Source organism: Bos taurus, chromosome 19 (genome assembly GCF_002263795.3).
Source record: "Bos taurus isolate L1 Dominette 01449 registration number 42190680 breed Hereford chromosome 19, ARS-UCD2.0, whole genome shotgun sequence".
NCBI lineage: Eukaryota > Metazoa > Chordata > Mammalia > Artiodactyla > Bovidae > Bos > Bos taurus.
Window position 1 is genome coordinate 26483714 of NC_037346.1, and position 19501 is coordinate 26503214.

Genomic DNA, 19501 nt, shown 5'->3' on the forward strand with positions numbered 1-19501 from the left:
GCCCCTCCTCTGTGTCATCTTACTAAACTGGGATTCTTTGGGAATGGAGCCAAGGAAACTGCATTTTAAACAAGTATAGCCAGTGATTGATTAGGGTGGTCCAAGGAGACTGGTGGCTCAGATGGTAAAGTGTCTGTCTACAATGCAGGAGACCCAGGTTCGATCCCTGGGTCGGGAAGATCGCCTGGAGAAGGCAATGGCAATCCACTCCAGTACTATTGCCTGGAAAATCCCATGGACAGAGGAGCCTGGTGGGCTACAGTCCATGGGGTTGCAAAGAGCTGGACACGACTGAGCAACTTCACTTCACTTCACTTCAAGGAGATTTAGGAAAGACTGAAAGGTGGGTTTTGAATGAGGTGGGGCAGTCAGTAACTTTCAGATGTGGCCACAAGGTGGCAACAGAGAGATGGAAAACGAGGATCTCTGTAGGTGCCCACAGACAGAGCTGCAGGTGGGTAGACACTGGGACTGGCTCTGGGAGGAGATGGGCCCTGCACTGTGGCACCGTCTCTTTTGCCATGTGGAGTTTGTTATCGCAGGCTAATCCCCTGTGGCTGCCTGTCTCATTACCAGATCTTTATGGACACTCTGCTTTTGCCGAACTCTGCTGGCAGAAACTGCATTTGTGTGACCTTGGTTGGGTTATGGGTGGTGCTGAGTGTAGCAGGCAAGGGATGTCACCTGCACAGGGCAGCTGACTCAGAGGATACCAGTGCAGTGTTGAAAGCAGGACCTTCCACACCCCCTCTGCCAGGTTTGTGGTTCCAGGTGTTTAAGGACCTGCCCACCAGCATCGGGCCTGCTCCAGTCATGAGAGGATCGGGGCTGGGGCTGGACAGCTAGCCAAAGCCCAGGCAGAGAAGGCTGGGATGGGGTGGGGGCAGGGAACTCAGGATGGGGCAGCTGCCTCTGGAAGCAGCCAAGATGTCCCTGGCTGCAGTAGGGGTAGTCAGAGCCCGGAACTAACACCCTCCTCCCCCTCACTCAGGCACCCTGGCCTGCCCCCGTCTGAGCCTGCCAAAGCTCAGAATAACCTGGGGGACCAGACAGCGGAATGGCAGGGGCTCTGCTCTGCGCCCTGCTCCTCTTGCAGCTCCTCGGTATGGGCCAGGGTCGGGGGAAGAGGTGGGACGCACACACACAGGACACTGACATAAAGGGACAGGACAGAGACCGACTGAGATGTAGACAGACATATTTGGTCCCCAGGCACAGTATCACTAGTTCGGGAGACAGACATGGGAAAATACACAGCCTCAGAGACATACAGAGAAGCAGAGACCTGTAGACCCGGAGGCAGAGCAGAGCGGCTCCCCAGACTCTCCCGGTCCTGACCCTGCTGCTTGGCCCCATCCCCAGGCAGAGGTGAGGGGAAGAATGAGGAGCTGCGCCTTTACCACTACCTCTTCGACACCTATGACCCAGGACGCCGGCCAGTGCAGGAGCCCGAGGACACTGTCACCATCTCCCTCAAAGTCACCCTGACCAACCTCATCTCCCTGGTAAGGTACCCGCACCGGCACCCGAGTGCCGTCTCGGAGCCTAAGATCCCACTTCTGGCCCCAAGCGCTCAACTCTCTCCTAAAGCTCTCCCCCATCATCTTCATCTCCCGCCCGCAGAACGAGAAAGAAGAGACCCTCACCACCAGCGTCTGGATTGGAATCGTGAGTCAAGGCTGGGGAACAGCGTGAGATCTGGTTTAGGGGACCCTTTTCTCCCAAAAGCCTCGCAGGCAGCGCGGCACACGTCCTTCCGTCCCCTCCCCCGCCCCTAGGACTGGCAAGATTACCGACTCAACTACAGCAAGGGCGACTTTGGGGGCGTAGAAACCCTGAGGGTCCCTTCAGAACTCGTATGGCTGCCAGAGATTGTGCTGGAAAACAAGTGAGGACCGGGCCAGACTGGAGCGAAGCCGAGGTCTGGGGAGGGGTGGAGGCTGGGCTGGACCTGGTTGGGGCAGGGGTGTTGCTTGGGGGGTGAGGGAACCGCAGATTTGGGCCAACTCTCGGTTTCCTGGAGCCCACAGTATCGACGGCCAGTTCGGGGTGGCCTACGAGGCCAATGTGCTGGTCTCTGAGGGCGGCTACTTGAGCTGGTTGCCCCCGGCCATCTACCGCAGTACCTGCGCCGTGGAGGTCACCTACTTCCCTTTCGACTGGCAGAACTGCTCGCTCGTTTTCCGGTGGGAAGACTTACTTGTTCGCAGGCCCGGACAATTGAGGGATTAAGGGGTGGGGTCAGGTGCGCGGGGGCGGGGAGACCTCTAATCCGGGGCGGGGCCTTGTGCTGGAGGTGGGGCTAGGCATTCGAAGGCGATAGCGCGCTCTAGTGGATGAGAAGTAGGGGTGGAAACCCAGGCTTGGAGGCGGGGCTTGGTGATCGGGCGGAGCGTAATTCCCCGGCCAGAACCCGGCTTCCAGGGCGGGGCCTGAGGCCCGGGTCCCAGCCTCTGGGGTCGGGGTTGGGATCCTGGCTCCGCAGCTCCCAGACGTACAATGCCGAAGAGGTGGAGTTTGTCTTTGCGGTGGACGACGAGGGCAAGACCATCAGCAAGATCGATATCGATACTGAGGCCTATACTGGTTAGGCCCCCCTCCTGCTCCGAAAAACCCGCTTCTAGACAGATCCCGAGAGGGGACTTGCACAGTGGGGTTGCCCTGGGCCCTCGATGCTGGGACTGACTGACAACCGTGCTTTAACTTGAACCTTCCCTGAAATCATTCTTGATTGTCGGCCTAGTACTCCTTCCTCCCTTGTGGTGGTTCCGTAAGCTCCCTGGGAACGCCCCTTTCTGACCCAATTACCAGCCCACCTGCCCTGGCCCAGATGGCTTTCATCCTCTCCTCGCCTGGAATTGCAGGCCCCCACACCCCCCCACACACTGTCAGATGTGGGGACGGAGAGCAGAGCAGGGCGCCACATTCCCCGAGAGCTGACTGACCGCGCCTCCCGTCCTGCAGAGAACGGCGAGTGGGCCATCGACTTCTGTCCCGGGGTGATCCGCCGCCACGACGGTGACTCTGCGGGTGGCCCAGGGGAAACTGACGTCATCTACTCGCTCATTATTCGCCGGAAGCCACTCTTCTACGTTATTAACATCATCGTGCCCTGCGTGCTCATCTCGGGCCTGGTGCTGCTCGCCTACTTCCTGCCCGCGCAGGGTATGGAGTCGCCCAGACCCCAAACCCGGGGCCCCTCCTGGGGGGCGGGGCCTGTCCTCACCAGGCACTCCCTCCAGCCGGCGGCCAGAAATGCACCGTTTCCATCAACGTCCTGCTCGCCCAGACCGTCTTCTTGTTCCTGATTGCCCAGAAAACCCCAGAGACATCTCTGAGCGTGCCGCTGTTGGGCAGGTGAGGGACGGAGAGGATCCCGGCGGTGACTGCGCGGGGCATGGCTAGCGTGAAGGGCGGGGCCAGACGAGCACGGGGCGGGGCCAGACGAGCACGGGGCGGGGCCAGGGGGGGGTCTCAGTTGAGAGGGCAGGGCCAATACTTAAGGACTCCCGAGTAGCCTTAACTGTACGGTCCCCACCTGGGCTTTATTTGGACGTGGGGCGGGGCTGGGATCGTGGTGGGTTCTTCGGTCCTCCGTCCTCTGCAGTGCTGCTGGACGCCAACTTGAGGCCTCCGGAGTATCTCTGCTGGGAGTGGGCCGGCTCAGTGCCACCCAGCCGGGACGCCTCTAGCCCCCAACTCTCCCCTCATCTTGAACTCACCGGTTCCCCAGGGGTTCCGAGGTCCAGATGGCGTTGCCACTGTTGCAGGAATGAGGCTGACCCCTGCAGACCTCGTCCACACAGGCATAGCCAGGCCCCCTGGAGCAGGAGCCGGGCGCTCGCGCCTGCTGCAGCCCCCACTTGCAGAGCCCCCTGCCCCGCGGCCTGGGCTACCCGGGCCAGGGCTCCACCCGGATCCCCAGCGTCTGGGCCCGGACCCGGGCCGCCGTCTAGTCGCCGTAGCTCCTGCTGCACCCACAGGGCTGAGATCTGTCGTGGGGATACAGAAGTTGGTGGGGATGCAGAGGTCTCTGCTCCTCGATCCCCTTTCCCGACTCCCTCTTCTGCGCCCCGCTCCCCGGCGCCCCACCTCTAACAAGGTGGCCCCGAAGTTCACTACGCTGGCCGCGGCTTCTCTTAGCACTAGCCCCAGGGTGGGCTTCCGGGCAGGCGGGTTCTCCGGCTCTCGAGGCTCCAGGGACTTCAGTTCTCTGAACCTCTGCTCCAGATATTCATGGGCTGCGGCCGCAACGAGCTCCAGGGAAGACAGAAGCGGGGGCTGGAGGGCCACCTGGAAAGGCACAGGGGCAGCGGGGTCATCGGGACATAGGGCAGAGGTCACCGGGCGGGGGGCAGGGGGCGCTGGAAACCTTCCCAGAGCGTCTCGAGGGTGTAGGCGCACCTCCGTGGAGCTGTGGAAGTGGTAGACCCACAGCAGGGTTTCCAGGGAACTGGGGGTCCCCTTCATGGTTGCCACTGGCCGTGCGAGGGCGGGGAGAAAGACCGGGCCGGGGGGCGGACCGTCTGGCCCTGCCAGGAGCAGCTCCACGCCTGCGGAGAGGTGCGTTTGTGAGGTCAGAGGACCTGTGGCCGCTCTGTGGCTCATGGGCAGCAGGGAGGCTGTGACATCACGAACTCTGGGCTCCTCAGGTACCTCATTTTCGTCATGGTGGTCGCCACACTCATTGTCATGAATTGCGTCATCGTGCTCAACGTGTCATTGCGGACGCCCACCACTCACGCCATGTCCCCGCGACTGCGCTACGTAAGCATCGGGTGGGTGGGCTTCGGGAAGGAGGTGGGGCTTCAAGCTAACCTCGCCCCGCCCCCCCCCCCCCCAGGTGTTGCTGGAGCTGCTACCCCAGCTCCTGGGCTCCGGCGCGCCCCCCGAGATCCCCCGAGCTGCCTCGCCCCCAAGGAGGGCGTCGTCCCTGGGCCTCCTGCTCCGCGCGGAGGAGCTGATACTGAAAAAGCCGCGGAGCGAACTGGTATTTGAGCAGCAGAGGCACCGGCACGGAACCTGGACGGGTGAGCGGACTGGCCCGAGTGGGCCAAGGGGGGCGCCTTCAAGGGCTAGGTTCTTGATCACCCACCCCGGGTCGCCCCCACCAGCTACCCTCTGCCAGAACCTGGGCGCTGCCGCCCCCGAGATCCGCTGCTGTGTGGATGCCGTGAACTTCGTGGCTTCAAGCACTCGGGACCAGGAGGCCACTGGCGAGGTGGGGCGGGAGCACCAAGGTGGGGTGAGGCGCTGGGGGCCCTCCGCCATCCCTGACTCTTGCGCATCTGGCTCCTACAGCTTTTAGGGACTCAATTTGTGCCCACCCCTTCCCCAGGAGGTGTCCGACTGGGTGCGCATGGGGAAGGCCCTTGACAGCATCTGCTTCTGGGCTGCTCTGGTGCTCTTCCTCGTGGGCTCCAGCCTCATCTTCCTCGGGGCCTACTTCAACCGAGTGCCTCAGCTGCCCTACCCGCCATGTATGTAGACCTGAGGCCACAGCCACACCGACAAGAATTCCCACCCGTCTCCAGGAGGATATTTGAAAAACACCTTGCTACCACTGCTTTATTACTATCCTTTCCCACTGCCAATGATAAATCTGTATTCAACTTCACAAGGAGTCACGTGTGCACACATGTGTGGGTCCGGCCACCTGGCTGGCATCAGAAAGAGCTGCAGATGGTGCAGGCAGGCTCCCACATGTCAACCCTCCAGAAAGCAAGAAACACTCTCACTTCAGTCTTCCTGACCTCCCAGTATTTCTTGGGCCCCAGTCCCATGTGATCCTCTCAAAAGCCAAACAGGAGAGACCCATTTCCAACACTTGCACATTGAGAGGCTGAAGCCAGGCACCTCTGTGGCCTGGCCAGGCTGGAGTAGGTAGGAACCAAATGGTCTCAGCTCAAGGTCCACAGGTTTAAGGCTGAGGAGGCCTGGGCCTTCCCTTAGTTGTTTCTTGTAGGTTCTCTTAGCCCAGCACTGCCCATCCACCCCCTCTCCACTAAGATTCAGGGATTGCAGATTCCCACCCCCTTCATCCCAGCCATGCTGGTGGGCCCTGGCTAGAACCCGGGGTGATGAGAGAAAACAGAGTAACCTAGGGCCTGAAGTGGTGGGAGCTGGTTGAATTGTCTTTATTAACAAACGAGATCTCCAAGGCCACTACATTGAGGAGGGGTGGGGGCAGGGAGGGGGCGGGCTACTTGCTGCTCACACTATATACAGATGCAAGCAAGGGGGGGAGAGGGTGAGAGCTCCCTGCTCCCCCCTCCACCGGGGAAGGGCAGAGGCTAGAAGAGATGGGGGTTGGAAAGGGGTAAATGTTTTGGCTGGCGGGGTCCCCCCTCCATTCCCTGGGGTTTGGGGGGAGGGTAATCATTAAAGTGCTTTCAGAAAATGAGGAAATGGTCCCTGCCCCTGGAGTGGCTGGTGACCCCCCTAAAACCTAGGGCCCAGTGACCCCCCCCAGGGTCTGGTACATTCAAGGGGGGAGCCGGCTCCCCTGACGTGCAAATGATGGGGCCCAGGGCCCTGCCAAGTCAGCAGCAGTGGGGTATGGGGTCCAAGCCCCAAGCACTCTCCTTGTAAGTGGAGAAAGGGGGGTGGGGCTAGGCCCACTCAGTTCCTGGTAAGGGGAAGCTGTGCCTCTCCCTGGAAGTTGGGACAAGCACAGTTCTGGGGAGAGAACATGTTGGGGAAAAGGATGGTCACGTGATCACAAAAGCATCAGGGGTCAGAGGTCACGTTCCCAGCAGGCTCCAGTGAATCAAACCAGTAAAAGCAAAAGCCCAGGGAGGGAAGAGAAGGGCGGCCGGGGAGTCTGGCTGTGGGGGGTGAGCTGGTCCACAGAGGCCAGCCCAGCCCAGGGCCCCGTCACCAGTTCATGATGCAGTTACGGTTCAAGGTCATGAAGTAAACTTGGCTGCTGCCCCCGGAGCGGACCGAGGCGAAAAATACCTGGATAGGGAGGAGAAGAAGTCACCAGGGTGTGTGGGGCAGCCAAGGTGGAGGTGCCTCAGTCAACTGGGAGGAAGGAGAAACTGCAGGATTTAGTCCCGCAGAGTGCCCCCATTCCCCTCCAAAAGGCAGGAACATGCAGCATGAAGGAGCCCAGACTTCTTAGACACTGAAGGTGGGGGAAAGGCAGGCTGCCTCTCAGAAAGACCTATCACCACCCCGCCCCCAGCTCTGCCCAGGGGCCCAGGAAGGGGTGGGAGTAGGGGTGGGGATGGGGTCCACGCTGTGCAGGAGCCTGGGCGGCTTATTACTCCCACCTTGTCGTTCCGCTCACACAGGAACTTGAGCCTCTGGGCTCGTTTGTGCATGAAGACCCCATCCAGGTGGCCCGTCTCCACGGAGCGGATCTCAATGGCTTTCTCTCCCCAGCCCATGATCTGGTTGGAGCAGATGTAGGCTTGGGGGGAAGCGGAGAGGGGTGGTAAGTGGGCTACAGCCCAGCTGGCTCGGGGACACAGGCCAGGGGGCGGGCCCCTCACTCACCCACAGAGGTGGGCATCTCTCCCCACTGCAGCACCACGTCCTTGATGATCCGGCCGTACGTGTTGACGTAGACACCCTCATCCTCATAGCACAGCAGCATCTCCATGCCGTCCGTGTTGGGGAGGAAGATGATGGCGTGGGGTGTGATCTGGCTCTGGATCTGGGGAGGAGAAAGTGGGTGGGAGGCCCCAAGGCTGGGCCCAGGCCGGGGACCCCACTCCGCCCGCAGCCCTGCCAAGCTTACATGTACAGGGATGTAGATGTCGTAGCTGTTCCCCGAGTCCACATCCACAGCGTGGAAGCCGGCGCTGGAGCCATAGATGACCTTGAGCCGCTGGCCCTCCTCTACGGTCAGGTCCACCAGCAGAGGGCGGTGCGGGAGGTCAGCAAAGGACTGTGGGGGGAGAAAGGGCTCAGGGGGTGTGGGCAGAGGAGCCAGACCTTGGACCAGTGATGGAGGTTGAGGCTTGGGTTACCTTGAAAGCCATGAATTTGTGGTAAGGTTTGGGGGCCCAGGCATACACCTCCACAGAGTTCTTCAGGGCGATGACTAGGAACTTGATGCGTTCGTATTTCACTAGGGACAGGAAAAGGGGGGATGCAGGCTTTTCCCTGCTTGGGCTGCAGCCCCTCCCCTGGGTCTGTCTACATCCCCAGCTGCAGGCCCCCCCACCATCTCTGGCCTTCAAGGCTTTCTCAGCCCAGGACCCCGTCTCTTTATCTCTTCTCATAAACAAATGTGCCCGGGCCGCTGTGTTGTGACCTCCTCACCCACGCGGTAGTGCCCGCAGCCCTCCATGTCCCCCACAGTGGTCCAGCCTTGCTTCTTCTCCACTTCCGGGTCATTGTGCAGAATCTTGTTCCGGAGCCAGGACAGGTAATACACCCGCAGTTTGTTCCTTTTCCCTGAGGAACAGAGAACCCTCGCTGAAGGCCCAGCTTCCACCTCCCCACCATCCTGCGTGGACCTCGAGGGGTGAGAAAGTGGGGCCCCCATCTTCCAGTTCTGTCCTGGGGAACAGGACTGAGCCCTCCCCCCAGGCACTGAGCCCTCCTCCTGGCCACCGCCTCCCCCCAACCTGAGATGGTGATGAGCAAGTTGAGTCCCTCCAGCACGTCCATTTGCTGGAAGCGCCGCCGGCCGATGAGTCCATACACCTTGCCCTGCCCGCTGCGGTCCAGCAACATCAGCCCATTCTCCGTGCCCACCAGCAGGTTGACCCCTGCAAGAGGAGCCCTTGGGCAGATGAGAGGCAGAGCCAGGCCCTCGCCTGACCGGGAGCACGGGGGCACACCAGGCCCCTCTTTTCCTTCCCCACCCTGGCTTACCCCAAAGGGCCGCACAGAGGATCTCAGAATTGAACCGCTTCTTGTACTTCCGAATCTCGGGGGTTTCGCTGTGGGCCCGGGTGTTGGTGGGGTTCACGTTGACTACAGAGCCTTTCCTCACGTCGTACTGTAGCTGATCGAGCCGGCTGCCCTCTCCACCCACCAGAGCTGCAGGAGGAGGAGAGGAGAAGGGAGTGGGCTGAGTCCTGTCACTCTGTCTCACTATATCCCATACTCCAGGATACTCCGAACCAAAGGGAAAGACTAGGGAATGGACCAGGTGCCTGGAGGAGTCTACACAGGGCCAGAAGGCCTGGCAAAGCCCTCGCTCCCTCATGCAGGTCCCTGGGTCACCTCTGAGCATTCTGCCCCGCCTTGGGTCAAGGCGGCCCCAGAAGCCCTTACTGCCTTCGTGCCAGGGCAGGTGCAGGCCACAGGGGAGGCTGTGACCACTCAGTGAAGCCTGTCATCAGAGGCCACCCGACCCCTCCCCAGGCCTCCTGTCTCACCTGTAATGGGAATGGTGTCCCCACTGCCTCCGGGCTGGTAGATCCCCAGGTCCACAAACATCGTGAATGAGCTCTTGCCAGGGGCTTTTACCAGCCCACGAGACTGGTACTGTGGGGTGGGGGTGGCAGTAAGGCAAATATGCCAGACCCCAACCCGGGCCCACCCCTCCTGTTGCACCCTGGCCAACCAGCTCCCCAGGGCTCCCCCTTGCCAACCACAGTGCCCCAGCGCCCCTGCGTCTCCTGTCCATGGCCAGTGATCTCTTCTCGCCCCGTAGAGCCACCACCACCCACTTACGTCACTGCCTCCATCCTTCAAGGGGGGGCTTTGACCTTTGCTGCTCTCAGTGGGCGAGTGGCTGGGCTGGACCACGTCTGGCAGGTTTGTGTAGCCGTTGCTGTCGGCATGCAACAGGCTGCGCTCCTCCTCGGGGGTCTAAAGGAACGAACGGAAGGGGGCCAGTGCTGGGGCTGAGGAGGAGCAGGGCAGGCTGGGGCAGAATGGGGGGGGAGGGGCACTTACTCGCTGGACCACCATGGTGCCACCCCCGTAGGGGGTCTGGGGCCCGGCTATCTCTTCCACGTCGTGGACCACCATGGTGCTGACGCTGTCTGTGTCTCCATCGCTGCTATGGAGAGAGGAAGGTCAGGAGGCCCTCCGGGCCCTGCCTGCCACCCAAGTGCCACCTGAGTGCCACAGGGAGCAGATGAGAGCCAGGGCACAGGCACCTGCAGTGTCTGCTGGCACCCAGCAGCTCCCACCCCACACTGGGGGAGCGCTGGCTGTCCTGAAGAGGCGCTCATCTCACAGGACAGTGAAGGACAGCGGGGGACACCAGCCCCCAGGTCTGAATACCGTGCTCTACGGAAGGGTAGGAAGAATGGGCCGGCAATGACAGCTGAGGCCCCATTCGGGGGGAAAAGGGAACTGCTTTCCCTCAAACTTGACCCAACACCCCCTCCCCTAACACCTGTTTTTCAGGCGCCTCTGGCAGGGACATGCCCCTGCCCGGGGCGCCCCCATACCGGGCCCCAGGGGCGTCCCTGCTCCCCTCTGACGGCTCGCCGTTGCTCTCCTCCTCCTCGTCCTCGCTGCTCTCCACCTCCTCGCTGGACGATGAGTAGTCCATCGCCTTCTTGGGAGGCCGGGGGGCCTCGTCCAGGGTCCGCTCTTTCAGCAAGACGAAATCCTGCGGAGGAGGAGCTGCGTGAGGCGGGGACACAGGGGTGCCATGGAGGCCTGAGAAAGGCAGGGAACAGGAGGGGCTGCCCGCAGCCCTGCTCACTAACCTCACCAATGGCTCGCTTATAGCTCTGGGAAGGGCCGCAGGGGAAGAAGGGCAGCCAAGAGGAGGCAGGAGAGAGGTTAAGAAAGGTTAGTAACTGGGAAGTGCCACCCTGTTAGCCCACAGACCCTCCAGCCTCAGACTAATGATGGCCCTGCCTCTGGCGCCCAGCTCTATGGGGCTCCAGAGGCTCCACAGTGGCCCCCAGGTCACAAACCATGAGAAGATGGGAGGGGGCCATGTGATGACTTACTGCGGGCCGGCCTGGCCGCGAGCGGTGGTCATCAGGCTTGGTTTTGTTTCCGGGGGAGAGCACAGGGGAGTTGTCCAGTTTGGAGGAGGCTAGATGTGGCAGGGTGGGGGAGAAAGGAGGTCACTGACACCGGCCCAGGGGCTGGCCTCAAGTCCAGCCTGGTGCCCATGCTGCCCAGTCCAGAGCTGCCAAAGTGGGGGTCCACCCTGGGGAGACTGCGCCCGGGGCTGGGCTCACGTACCTCCCACCCGGTTCCGCTCCAGCGAGCCGGCTTGTGGGAGGTGCCCATGAGAGGCCGGGAGGACGCTGTCTGAGCGCTCCCAGCCGGGGTCGCTCCTCCTGAGGTCGGGGTTACTGTGGGAGGGGTGGAGGTAGGGTCAGGGTGATGGGGTGTCCGCGCCCCGGGAGGCTGAGCTGCACCGCAGAGGGAGCCATCACCAGGGGGGTACAGGTGGCAGAAGTGAAGGTGGGAGGGAGCAGGGGGGACAGCTCCATTACCTACAGGCGTTGGGCGGGCCGGGGGGCGGAGCGGGGGGCCCTGGAGGCTTGGGGCTGCCCCGCTCTGCCCGCCTTTGCAGATAGATTTGCCAGGCGGAGTTGCTGCGAGGTCTGTGGAGGGAGCACAGGGTGCCGGGGCGGGGCGGGGCGGGGGCTGAGGTGACTGGGGCGGGGCTCGCCCACCCCTAAGTGGGCAACCTGGCACACTGCCCTCTGCCGCCCGCCCCGAGCCCTAGGCTGCCGCCCGCCCCCAGCCAGGCATTACCTAGCACGGACCGCCTGCGCTGGCCGGGACCCTCCGGCCCCACTGGTGTTAAGGGCAGTGGCGATTGATGAGGTCCTCTGAGGCACCTGAGGAGGGAAGGAAGGGGTCAGGGCTCCATGATGGCATGGCAGACACCAGGCCCCTCTTTGAGACCCTGGAAGGGGCGCCCCCCCACCTTGATGGAGAAGCAGACTTAGGTTGGGGAAGCTGATGACCTTTGTCCAAGTTTCACGAGGCGGGTAGACAGCAGAGCTGGGATCTGGCCAGCAAGTCTGCCCCTGGTGCTCCCTGAACCCCGGGGGCCTCTTCTGCTCCCACACGCACCATGGAATCACCTGGACACACTCGCATGCCGGCCCGCCCCCCAGACATCAGGGTGACCCCTGCGGGATGGGCCAGGCCGGACTCCTCACCCTTCTATTCCCTCCAGACCCCCAAGCTCACGTCCACCTCGCCCGCTGACCACTCCCACTCTATCCCCCCCGTTCCTCTGCCCTCTTCCGGCTCTGCGAGGCTGCCCTTACCTTTGGAGGGGCCTCATTATCAGGCCGGACCCAGGCTGGGGGATTCGGGCTGGGGCCAGGCCCTTCGGAAGTGGGGTCTGAGTTCTGCCGGATGACGGCTCCTCGGGCACTCGGCGTGGCGGTGGGTGCGGGCACGGCGGGGTCGGGGTCGTGGGAGGCGGGGAAGGCAGCCAGGTTTCGGGTGGGTTGGTCCTGCAGGGACTGGGAGCGGGGTACAGGCGCTGCATATGGCTTCAGTGGGACCCGGTGTGCCACCAGGCTCTGCGGGGAGAGACCAGGGAGGGTGGGCTGCCTGCTCTGTGGCACGCCCCCACCTGGGAGCTGGGGCCTGGGCAGGGAAGAAGGGGCAGGTCAAGCCTCTGAGTTCCAACTATTCATCGAAAGGGGCTCCTGGAGCCCAAGAACAGGTAAGACAGAGAGACAGATGCGTGCCTGTCTCTCTGCCCGCATGTCCTGAGGTCTGTGGCCCCTGGCTCTGGGCATGTGCGTGTGTGTGTACACGTGAGGCGCCCCCCACCCCCATATCTGTGTGTGAAGACAGGAACAGGGAGAGACTCACCTTGTGCGGTCCCTCCTGGGGCTCCACCGGCCTCTGCATAGGAGGAGTTTGGGAAAGGGGTCCTGGGGGCCCGGGGGAGGCCTGGGGGATGGGGGGCTCAGGCCCTGTGCTGCCTGGCTTGCTCTTGGCCAAGGGAGAGTTCTGCTGTTTGTTCATCCTTGTTCTCTCTTCCACCTGTGATGCGACAGGACGCCAAGCAGGACGGCTTTTGTCCTGTTCTCCAAGTCACGTCCCAACCTCTCCAGCACCACCCAGACGCACTGCCTGCCCTTTCCCCTCCCCGGGGCCTCCCGTGCGCAATGACCGATGGAGTCTCAGGCAGCACAGGAGGTGCTGAGTACCTCTCGGGCCCAGGCTGGCTTGTCGGCAGGGTTGATGCCCCGACCGTAGTGATACAGGGGCTTCCGGTCCCCGGGCAGGATCTGCTGCTGTTTCTGAAGCTGCTGCTGTTGCTGCTGCTGCTGCAGGGACTTGAGGTAGGCGTGCTCCTGCTGCAGCTGCCTCTGCAGGCGCTCGGACTGCCGTTGCTCCTCCAGCTGCTTCCGCTTGTATTCCTGGGCCCAAGGGTAGGGAGAGAGGGCTCAGCAGGGTGGGCCCTGGAAGCCAGAGCAGGCACGCCCTTGCTCTCCTCCAACTGCCTAGAGAGGAGAGGTCTCTTCCCTTGATGCCCGGGTGACCCCTTCCCCTGAAGTGCTCCCGTCCCACTGCGGCGGAGATGCTCTGAATGCGCGTCTTCCCGGGGGAAGCTGGGGACCCCGTTACCAGCAGCAGGGCCTGTTCCTGGAGCAGCTGTTGCTGAAGGATCTCGAGCTGTCGCTGCTCCTCCTCTAGCCTGTGACGGATATACTCCTGGGGGGCGGGGTGGGGGGCAGAGGGCAGGGAGAGAGGGAGAGGCAGGGGGGTGGGGGGCGGCAGCGGCGGCGAAGGAGTTGGAGGATGGGGTCAGTGGGGTGAGGATGAGGAGGAGGCCGGGGTGGGGAGTGGGGGAGAGTAAGAGAGAGTCCGGGGTGGGATGAGCCCCACAGAGGCAGGGAATGAGGGGGACACCGGGGCAGAGGCCCCATGAGGGACAGTGCAGGAGGCAGGAGTCAGGGCGGGGGGCAAAGAGATGGGGAATGAAGGCACAGAGACAGGAGGAGGGCAGGGAGCCAGGGTAGGGGGTTGAAGGGTGGGAGAAAACAGAGAGAGAGAGTGAAGCTGGAAAAGATAGGAGGAATTCCGGGGGAGGGAGAGAAGGGGAAGGGGCCTGGGGAGCAGGGCAGGCAGGCAGCAGGAGCAGGAGGGGAGGCCAGGGCGGGAAGGGGTGAGTCCGGTGTGCACTGGGGGCGCTGTACCTGCTCGCGCTCGGCCTGCCGCCGCTCCTCCTCCCGCCGCAGGGCCTGCATGTCCTCCAGCCGCCGCTGCTGCTCCTTCTCCTGCAGCTTCCGCTGCTCCCGCTCCCGTCGCTGTTGCTGCAGGTGAGGGGACAGGCAGCCTGAAGGCCCGCACCGACACAGGGCAGCACTGCAGGCGGAAGCAGGGGCCCACCTCAGCCCGCTTCTGTCCCTCCTGGGCTAGGCTCCATCTCACTGGGGATGGCGGTGAGAGTGGGTGGCTTCAACTTGATTCTACAAACCTACCTACCCTCACACGAGAGCCCACAGCGGCCTGGCTCGGGAGGAGCTGCTGTCTAAATGGCTGCGGGCTTGGGATGGGAGCTGCCAAGAGGAGGAGGCCTACTTGGATAAAACCGTCCCCTATCCATTCCGTCACCAAACAGACAAAACCCAGAGTCCACAACAGTGTCCCCCATATCCCAGCAAATGAACCTGGACCCTAAAGGCCAAAGGGAGTGGGCTGCAGTGGCAGCCTTCAGCCACAAGAGGGCACCAGGTGCCCATGCACAGAAAAGTGACTTAGCAAGGGACCCTGGGCACCATCAGTAGCCCAGGTCACATTCACTTAATAACTTTCACAATCTTTCTGCCAAAAAATAAATAAATAAAGGAAGGAAAGAAGGAAAGAGCACAAGCCCTAAAGATACATCAGGCCTTCTCCAGGAAACACCTTGGTAGACACAGATTTTGGTTACTCTGCTACCTGAAAGCCATATTCATTAAGAATAGTTTGTACTAGGCTCTCATGAGCAGCCTTTCTTGAAAATTATTTTCGTTCAATGAAGACAGGGGCCCACTTTGGGGAGCAGTACACAGGCAGTGTGGAGGCTTCCGCCTATCTCCTGCTGCTTGAAAGTGAAAGTCACTCAGTTGTGTTCGACTCTTTGTGACCCTGTGGACTAAACAGTCCATGGAATTTTCCAGGCCAGAATAGTGGAGTGGGTAGCCTATCCCTTCTCCAGGGGATCTTCCTGACCCAGGAATCGAACCAGGGTCTCCTGCATTGCAGGTGGATTCTTTATCAACTGAGCTATCAGGGAAGCCTACTGCTTAGATAATTTTTAAATTAAGCTCAGCCCTCCATGAACTTTGGATCATGTAACTGTTTCAACAAAAATCCCATCGTTTAAGGCAAAATTTTAACCAATCTACGTCTCTTCTTCCCCACCATGCCCCCTGCAAAATAAATACCTTTATACACACATACAAAGTATTTTTTAAATTGGGATTTAAAAAACTGCAGCTACTTAAAAGTAAGATTCTCTATTAATTAAAATTAATTTCTGCCATCCACCTCCAATTAGTGTGCTGGACAAGCTTGTAGGAAGCAAATCCAAGGCCCAACAACCATAAGTAAAAGGAAGGCCTTTTGAGGGATCTTATTCACCTACAGACTGGGCACCTGCTGGAGGGACAGGTGCCCAGGACATGGAGGGGTTTGAGCAGAGACCCTCAGCCTCCGCAGGTCTGAAGGGAAACAGAGCAGACAAACCCCAGAGCTGAGGTTTACATATAGACACGAGGAAGGGGTGACAGTGACTTTTTAGAAAACTTCGCTCTGAAGGGACGCTGAGGGTACTACCACCCACACTGGCCTGGCAGGTGCCTTAGGGGCCTCTCAGAGAGGACAGAGCCCTTCCCTGCAAGTCTGAAGGCAGGGGGGCTGGCCCCCCTCGCTCCCTCTTCTTCATGTTGCCCTAAGCACACCAGCAGACCAGCAGTGGGACCAGGACCTGGTCAGGTCAGGTCCTTCCAGGAGGGCCCGCCCCTCGACGTGCCCCGCCCCCACACCTCCTCAACCCTCCGCCGCTCCTCCTTCTGCTCCTCGATGCGCCGCTGGCGCTGGTGCAGGAGGTGTTTGATGTGCGCCTCCGGGTCTCGCTGTTGCTGCTGCTGCAGCTGCTGCTGCTGCTGCTTTAAAGCCTCCGAGTTGCTCTTGTTCTCCTGCTGGAGCCGGAGGAATTCCCGGCGGAGGGTCGACTCCCCCGGCACGTTCATGATGGAGCTGGGCAAGATGGTACACGGGAGTATCGGGGTCAGAAGTCACCCTCCCCCCTGGGAGCCCTGAACAGGTGCTTCAGCAAACCAGACGGGGTCGCCTCGGTTGCTCCCGGATAATGAAGACCTGTCCTCCCTCTGCCCCGCCTTGGGCTCGCACTCCTTCAACACCCCAGCCTGCAGCCCTGAGTTCCCTCCAGCTCCTGCATTTGTTCTGCTCCGTCTCAGCACACAGGGCCTCCGTCCCATGGGTCCACCTGTCTGTGTCCACCACCCCCAGGCTGAGTCCCCAAGCCAAGGGCCACTGTTGTCCCTCGGACAGTGACAGTCCCCCACCTCCGCCTGCCAGGCCCACCTTGGCTCCCCTTCCTCTCCATGGCTGTCGTCCTCCTCTTCGCTGCCGCTGTACTCGTATTCCGTCTCCTCTGCAGGGGGGAGATCACTGCTGTTTCTTCACCCAGTGCCCCAGACCCCACCCTGGGCTAGGGAAACCTTAGATGGGGATAACCAGGAAGGTCCGTCTGGATGGCACGCCTCCTTGGAGCAATGGGGGTGACAGCGGGTCCCAGGTTTGGGCCTTGACAGAGATGGGGAGAGGACCCCATGGTGGGCGGGATGTGGGTGGGAGTGTCCGTGCATTCACACATGTGCATGAGCAGTTCTAGACCTCCCCAGGTAAGGTGGAAAAAGCCCTCTGGGGTTGGAAGTTTGGGAAAGGAGATCTCCTTGGACAGGGAGAGCTGGGCCTGGAAGGGGGCCTGAGGGGGAGCCAGGGCTGAAGAGGAGCAGGGGCGCGGACATGTGTTCCAGACCCTCCACCTCCCTCCCCGCCCACTGACCTTTCTCGCCTCGCTTCTTCCGGGATCTGTCGATGTGGTCCTTGAGCTGGATGCGGACCTGCCGCTCGGTGGGCTGGTCTCGGATGAACGGGAACTTGAGCAGCTGCTCGGTGGGTGGGCGGCTCAGGTAAGCCTTGATGAGACACGTGTCAATGAAGTCAATGAACTTCTTAGACCTGGAGACGATGGTGGCTCATGTCGGAAAGGGGGTGGTTCCAGGAAGAAGGGGGGACTCATTCATCCAAAAGTCACCCACTTCCCTCCCATCTCCCCGTGTTGCCCACACCAGGCGCGCCCCCTACCCACCCCCTCTTCGGCAGTGCAGACCCAGGCCTGGGGGTAGGGGGTAAGGTGGAGGCCTTGTTTGCGGGGGCCTCCTTGTTAAACACCAATCCCCCAAGACCTACCATTTCTTGGACTTGAGCCTGGGCGGTGGGTTCCGGGGGATGAGGAAGAGGGCTCGCATGGGGTGCATGTCACACAGAGCTGGAACACAGAAGAGGCACCATCAGCTGGTCTCACCGGCCTCCCATGACCCCACCTCCTCCCTACAGCTCCTTCTGGGCCCTCCCTTTGTTCCCAAACCCTGCACTTACGGGGGGCTCCCTCTGCCATCTCGATGGCTGTGATTCCTAGAGACCAAATGTCACTCTGCAGAGGCATGAAAAGAGGGACCGGTGAACGCTGCTGACCACTAACTCCCCTCTCCCACTATCCCCAGCCTCTCCTCCCCGGGTTGCTTCCTGGTCCATACCCTTCCTGAGGCCCCTCTGCTCCAACCCTCACTGTCCTCCAGCTACCCCACCTTCCCCATCCGTACTTTCCTGGTCACAAACCCTTCCCTTGCCTCTCACTGCTAACACAACCCTGGGCCTTCATTTCATTCCCTGACTTGCTCAAGCTCCCAATATTTTCAACCTCCCCATTGCCCCCATCTCACTTCCTACCCTTGGCTGCCTCCCCGCCCGTACCCTGTAATCGTAGGTGGCATCAGGGTTCTCATCACAGGCGATGACCTCGGGGGCCATCCAATAGGGGGTCCCGATGAACGTGTTCCGCCTGCCCACGGTGCGGTCCAGCTGTGCGCTCACCCCGAAATCCACTGGGAGGGCAGAGGCAAAGGCCATGACGGAACGCTGCACCTGCGGCCCCCTCTGGGCTGTCCTGTGTGAGCCCCACCCGGCCACCTCTTCACCCCATCAGCATCCATCCCAAAGGCCCTGAACTAGTCTTCCAGTGTCTGGGGGAGAAACCAGAGTGAAAGGACCAAGGGACAGCATTCCAGGCAGAAGGGGCCAAACAAACCCATCTCCCCAGAGGGGCTGGCACAGCACCAGGACACACCAGGGAGCACACAAAAAGCTTCTCCAGCAGTGTTCAGCAGAAGGTGGGGAGCAAATCCCCCAGCCCGTAGACAGGTGGGCTTGAGCCACTAGAGGGAATGAACAAACGGGTCCCCAACTCCGTGCTAGAGGTCAGAAGGCGTCGGCGTACCTAGCTTGACCTCGGCATTCTCTGTCAGCAGCACGTTCTGCCCCTTGATGTCTCGGTGGATCACCTTGTGGGCGTGGAGATGGGCCAGACCCTGGGGGTGGGAGGAAGTATTCTTGGTGTTAGAGGACAAGGATGTGAGTTGAGGGGCTGGGGAGGCACCTGGCTGGGCTGGGCTGGGGGAGCTGTCCCTCTCCACCTGGGAGCCAGGAGCCCAGGTTAAGGCTCAGCTTTGAGGGTAGTGTCCTCAGACTGGAGGCTCTGGAGGATCCAGCTGCAGGGCCCCAAGGAAAGGGCAGAGCTGGGAAACAGAGGCGCTGGGTCCCTCTGAGGGTTCTCCACCCACACCCGCATCAGGCCATCTGTTCCTTCAAGGGGGCACAGTTCCAGCTCCTTCCCTGTGAGTGCAGGGAAGGCCCACTTCCAGGGAGATGGGAGGAGGAGGCAGGGAGGGACCTGGCACTCACCCGGAGAATCTCCCTGCAGATGTAGGCTATACAGTCCTCCTTCAGGGCATTCCCTTTCGTGTTCTTCACCAAGTCCGTTACAGAACCAGCACCACAGAACTCCATCACCAGCTATGGTCCCAGGGAGGACCGGAGGGAAAAGTATCTGTCAGGCAAGGCCTCCTTCCCGTGCCAGGCCCGTGGGGGAGGACTGGAGTCCTTGGGTCAGAATTGGTATGAGCTGGAGAGCAGGGGCCATGAGACCCCTAGTAAAAGCCACAGAACTTGGTGAGATTAGGAGAGAAAGGGGAAGGAGACACAGTTGGGAGATACAGGGCAGGTGGGCTGAGGGAGGTGATGGTCTGGGTCCAGAAGAGGACCCCAGGGAATCCCTGAACTTGCAGACAGAATGACATGGGTTTGTGCATTTTCCCTGCGGCAGGGGCCAAAGCTTCCATCAGATCCTCACTGGGACCCATAAAGCCCAAACAGAGAGTGAAGAACCACCGCTCTGGAGCAGGGGTCCGGCAATCTATAGCCAAGAGGCTGAGCATGGTTTTTACATTTTTAAATGGCTGAAATAAAAATCAAAGAATCACATGAAACTGAATCTTAGCGTCTTAAA

At 61.1% G+C, this 19501-nt stretch overlaps 3 protein-coding genes across 33 annotated transcripts in view; 1 reads left to right on the forward strand and 2 right to left on the reverse strand.

Moving 5' to 3' along the window:
* Positions 1-1029: 1029 nt before the first annotated feature.
* On the forward strand, positions 1030-5620 carry CHRNE (cholinergic receptor nicotinic epsilon subunit). 3 transcript variants are annotated; one of them, NM_174272.2, is made up of 12 exons: positions 1036-1103; positions 1363-1505; positions 1624-1668; positions 1779-1888; positions 2031-2186; positions 2486-2586; positions 2965-3165; positions 3243-3357; positions 4653-4767; positions 4844-5030; positions 5115-5221; positions 5339-5611. In NM_174272.2, the coding sequence occupies exons 1-12, from the start codon at positions 1058-1060 to the stop codon at positions 5486-5488; spliced, it is 1476 nt and encodes a 491-aa protein (NP_776697.1). In that variant the 5' UTR covers positions 1036-1057; the 3' UTR covers positions 5489-5611. The 3 variants fall into 3 exon arrangements, with proteins under 3 accessions (XP_010814196.1, XP_015314095.1, NP_776697.1); XM_010815894.4 differs by having other exon boundaries at positions 1030-1103; positions 4844-5221; positions 5339-5620; XM_015458609.3 differs by lacking the exon at positions 5115-5221 and having other exon boundaries at positions 1030-1103; positions 5339-5620.
* Positions 3527-4623, reverse strand: C19H17orf107 (chromosome 19 C17orf107 homolog). 2 transcript variants are annotated; one of them, XM_005220168.5, is made up of 4 exons: positions 4405-4623; positions 4093-4293; positions 3723-3992; positions 3527-3644 (listed from the first exon to the last, which is right to left on the reverse strand). In XM_005220168.5, exons 1-4 carry the CDS (start codon positions 4606-4608, stop codon positions 3546-3548), a joined length of 774 nt encoding a protein of 257 aa, XP_005220225.1. In that variant the 5' UTR covers positions 4609-4623; the 3' UTR covers positions 3527-3545. The 2 variants fall into 2 exon arrangements, with proteins under 2 accessions (XP_005220225.1, NP_001139011.1); NM_001145539.1 differs by lacking the exon at positions 3527-3644 and having other exon boundaries at positions 3708-3992; positions 4405-4470.
* A 493-nt stretch (positions 5621-6113) lies between the features above and the next one.
* MINK1 (misshapen like kinase 1) overlaps positions 6114-19501 on the reverse strand; it is a 47060-nt gene continuing 33672 nt past the window's right edge. Inside the window, exons 5-34 of one of the 28 annotated variants that reach the window (XM_024980145.2) lie at positions 18898-19008; positions 18434-18524; positions 17911-18041; positions 17536-17590; positions 17347-17425; positions 16940-17115; positions 16456-16525; positions 15894-16107; positions 14061-14177; positions 13489-13575; positions 13068-13280; positions 12727-12900; positions 12168-12368; positions 11644-11729; positions 11379-11489; positions 11122-11234; positions 10881-10969; positions 10632-10655; positions 10368-10531; positions 9865-9967; positions 9640-9777; positions 9342-9450; positions 8833-9000; positions 8583-8726; positions 8275-8409; positions 7980-8080; positions 7748-7897; positions 7504-7663; positions 7278-7417; positions 6114-6960 (exon numbers count right to left, since the gene is read on the reverse strand). In XM_024980145.2, the coding sequence (XP_024835913.1) occupies positions 6877-6960; positions 7278-7417; positions 7504-7663; positions 7748-7897; positions 7980-8080; positions 8275-8409; positions 8583-8726; positions 8833-9000; positions 9342-9450; positions 9640-9777; positions 9865-9967; positions 10368-10531; positions 10632-10655; positions 10881-10969; positions 11122-11234; positions 11379-11489; positions 11644-11729; positions 12168-12368; positions 12727-12900; positions 13068-13280; positions 13489-13575; positions 14061-14177; positions 15894-16107; positions 16456-16525; positions 16940-17115; positions 17347-17425; positions 17536-17590; positions 17911-18041; positions 18434-18524; positions 18898-19008 (3738 nt within the window). In that variant the 3' untranslated portion in view covers positions 6114-6876. 28 annotated transcript variants of the gene reach the window in all.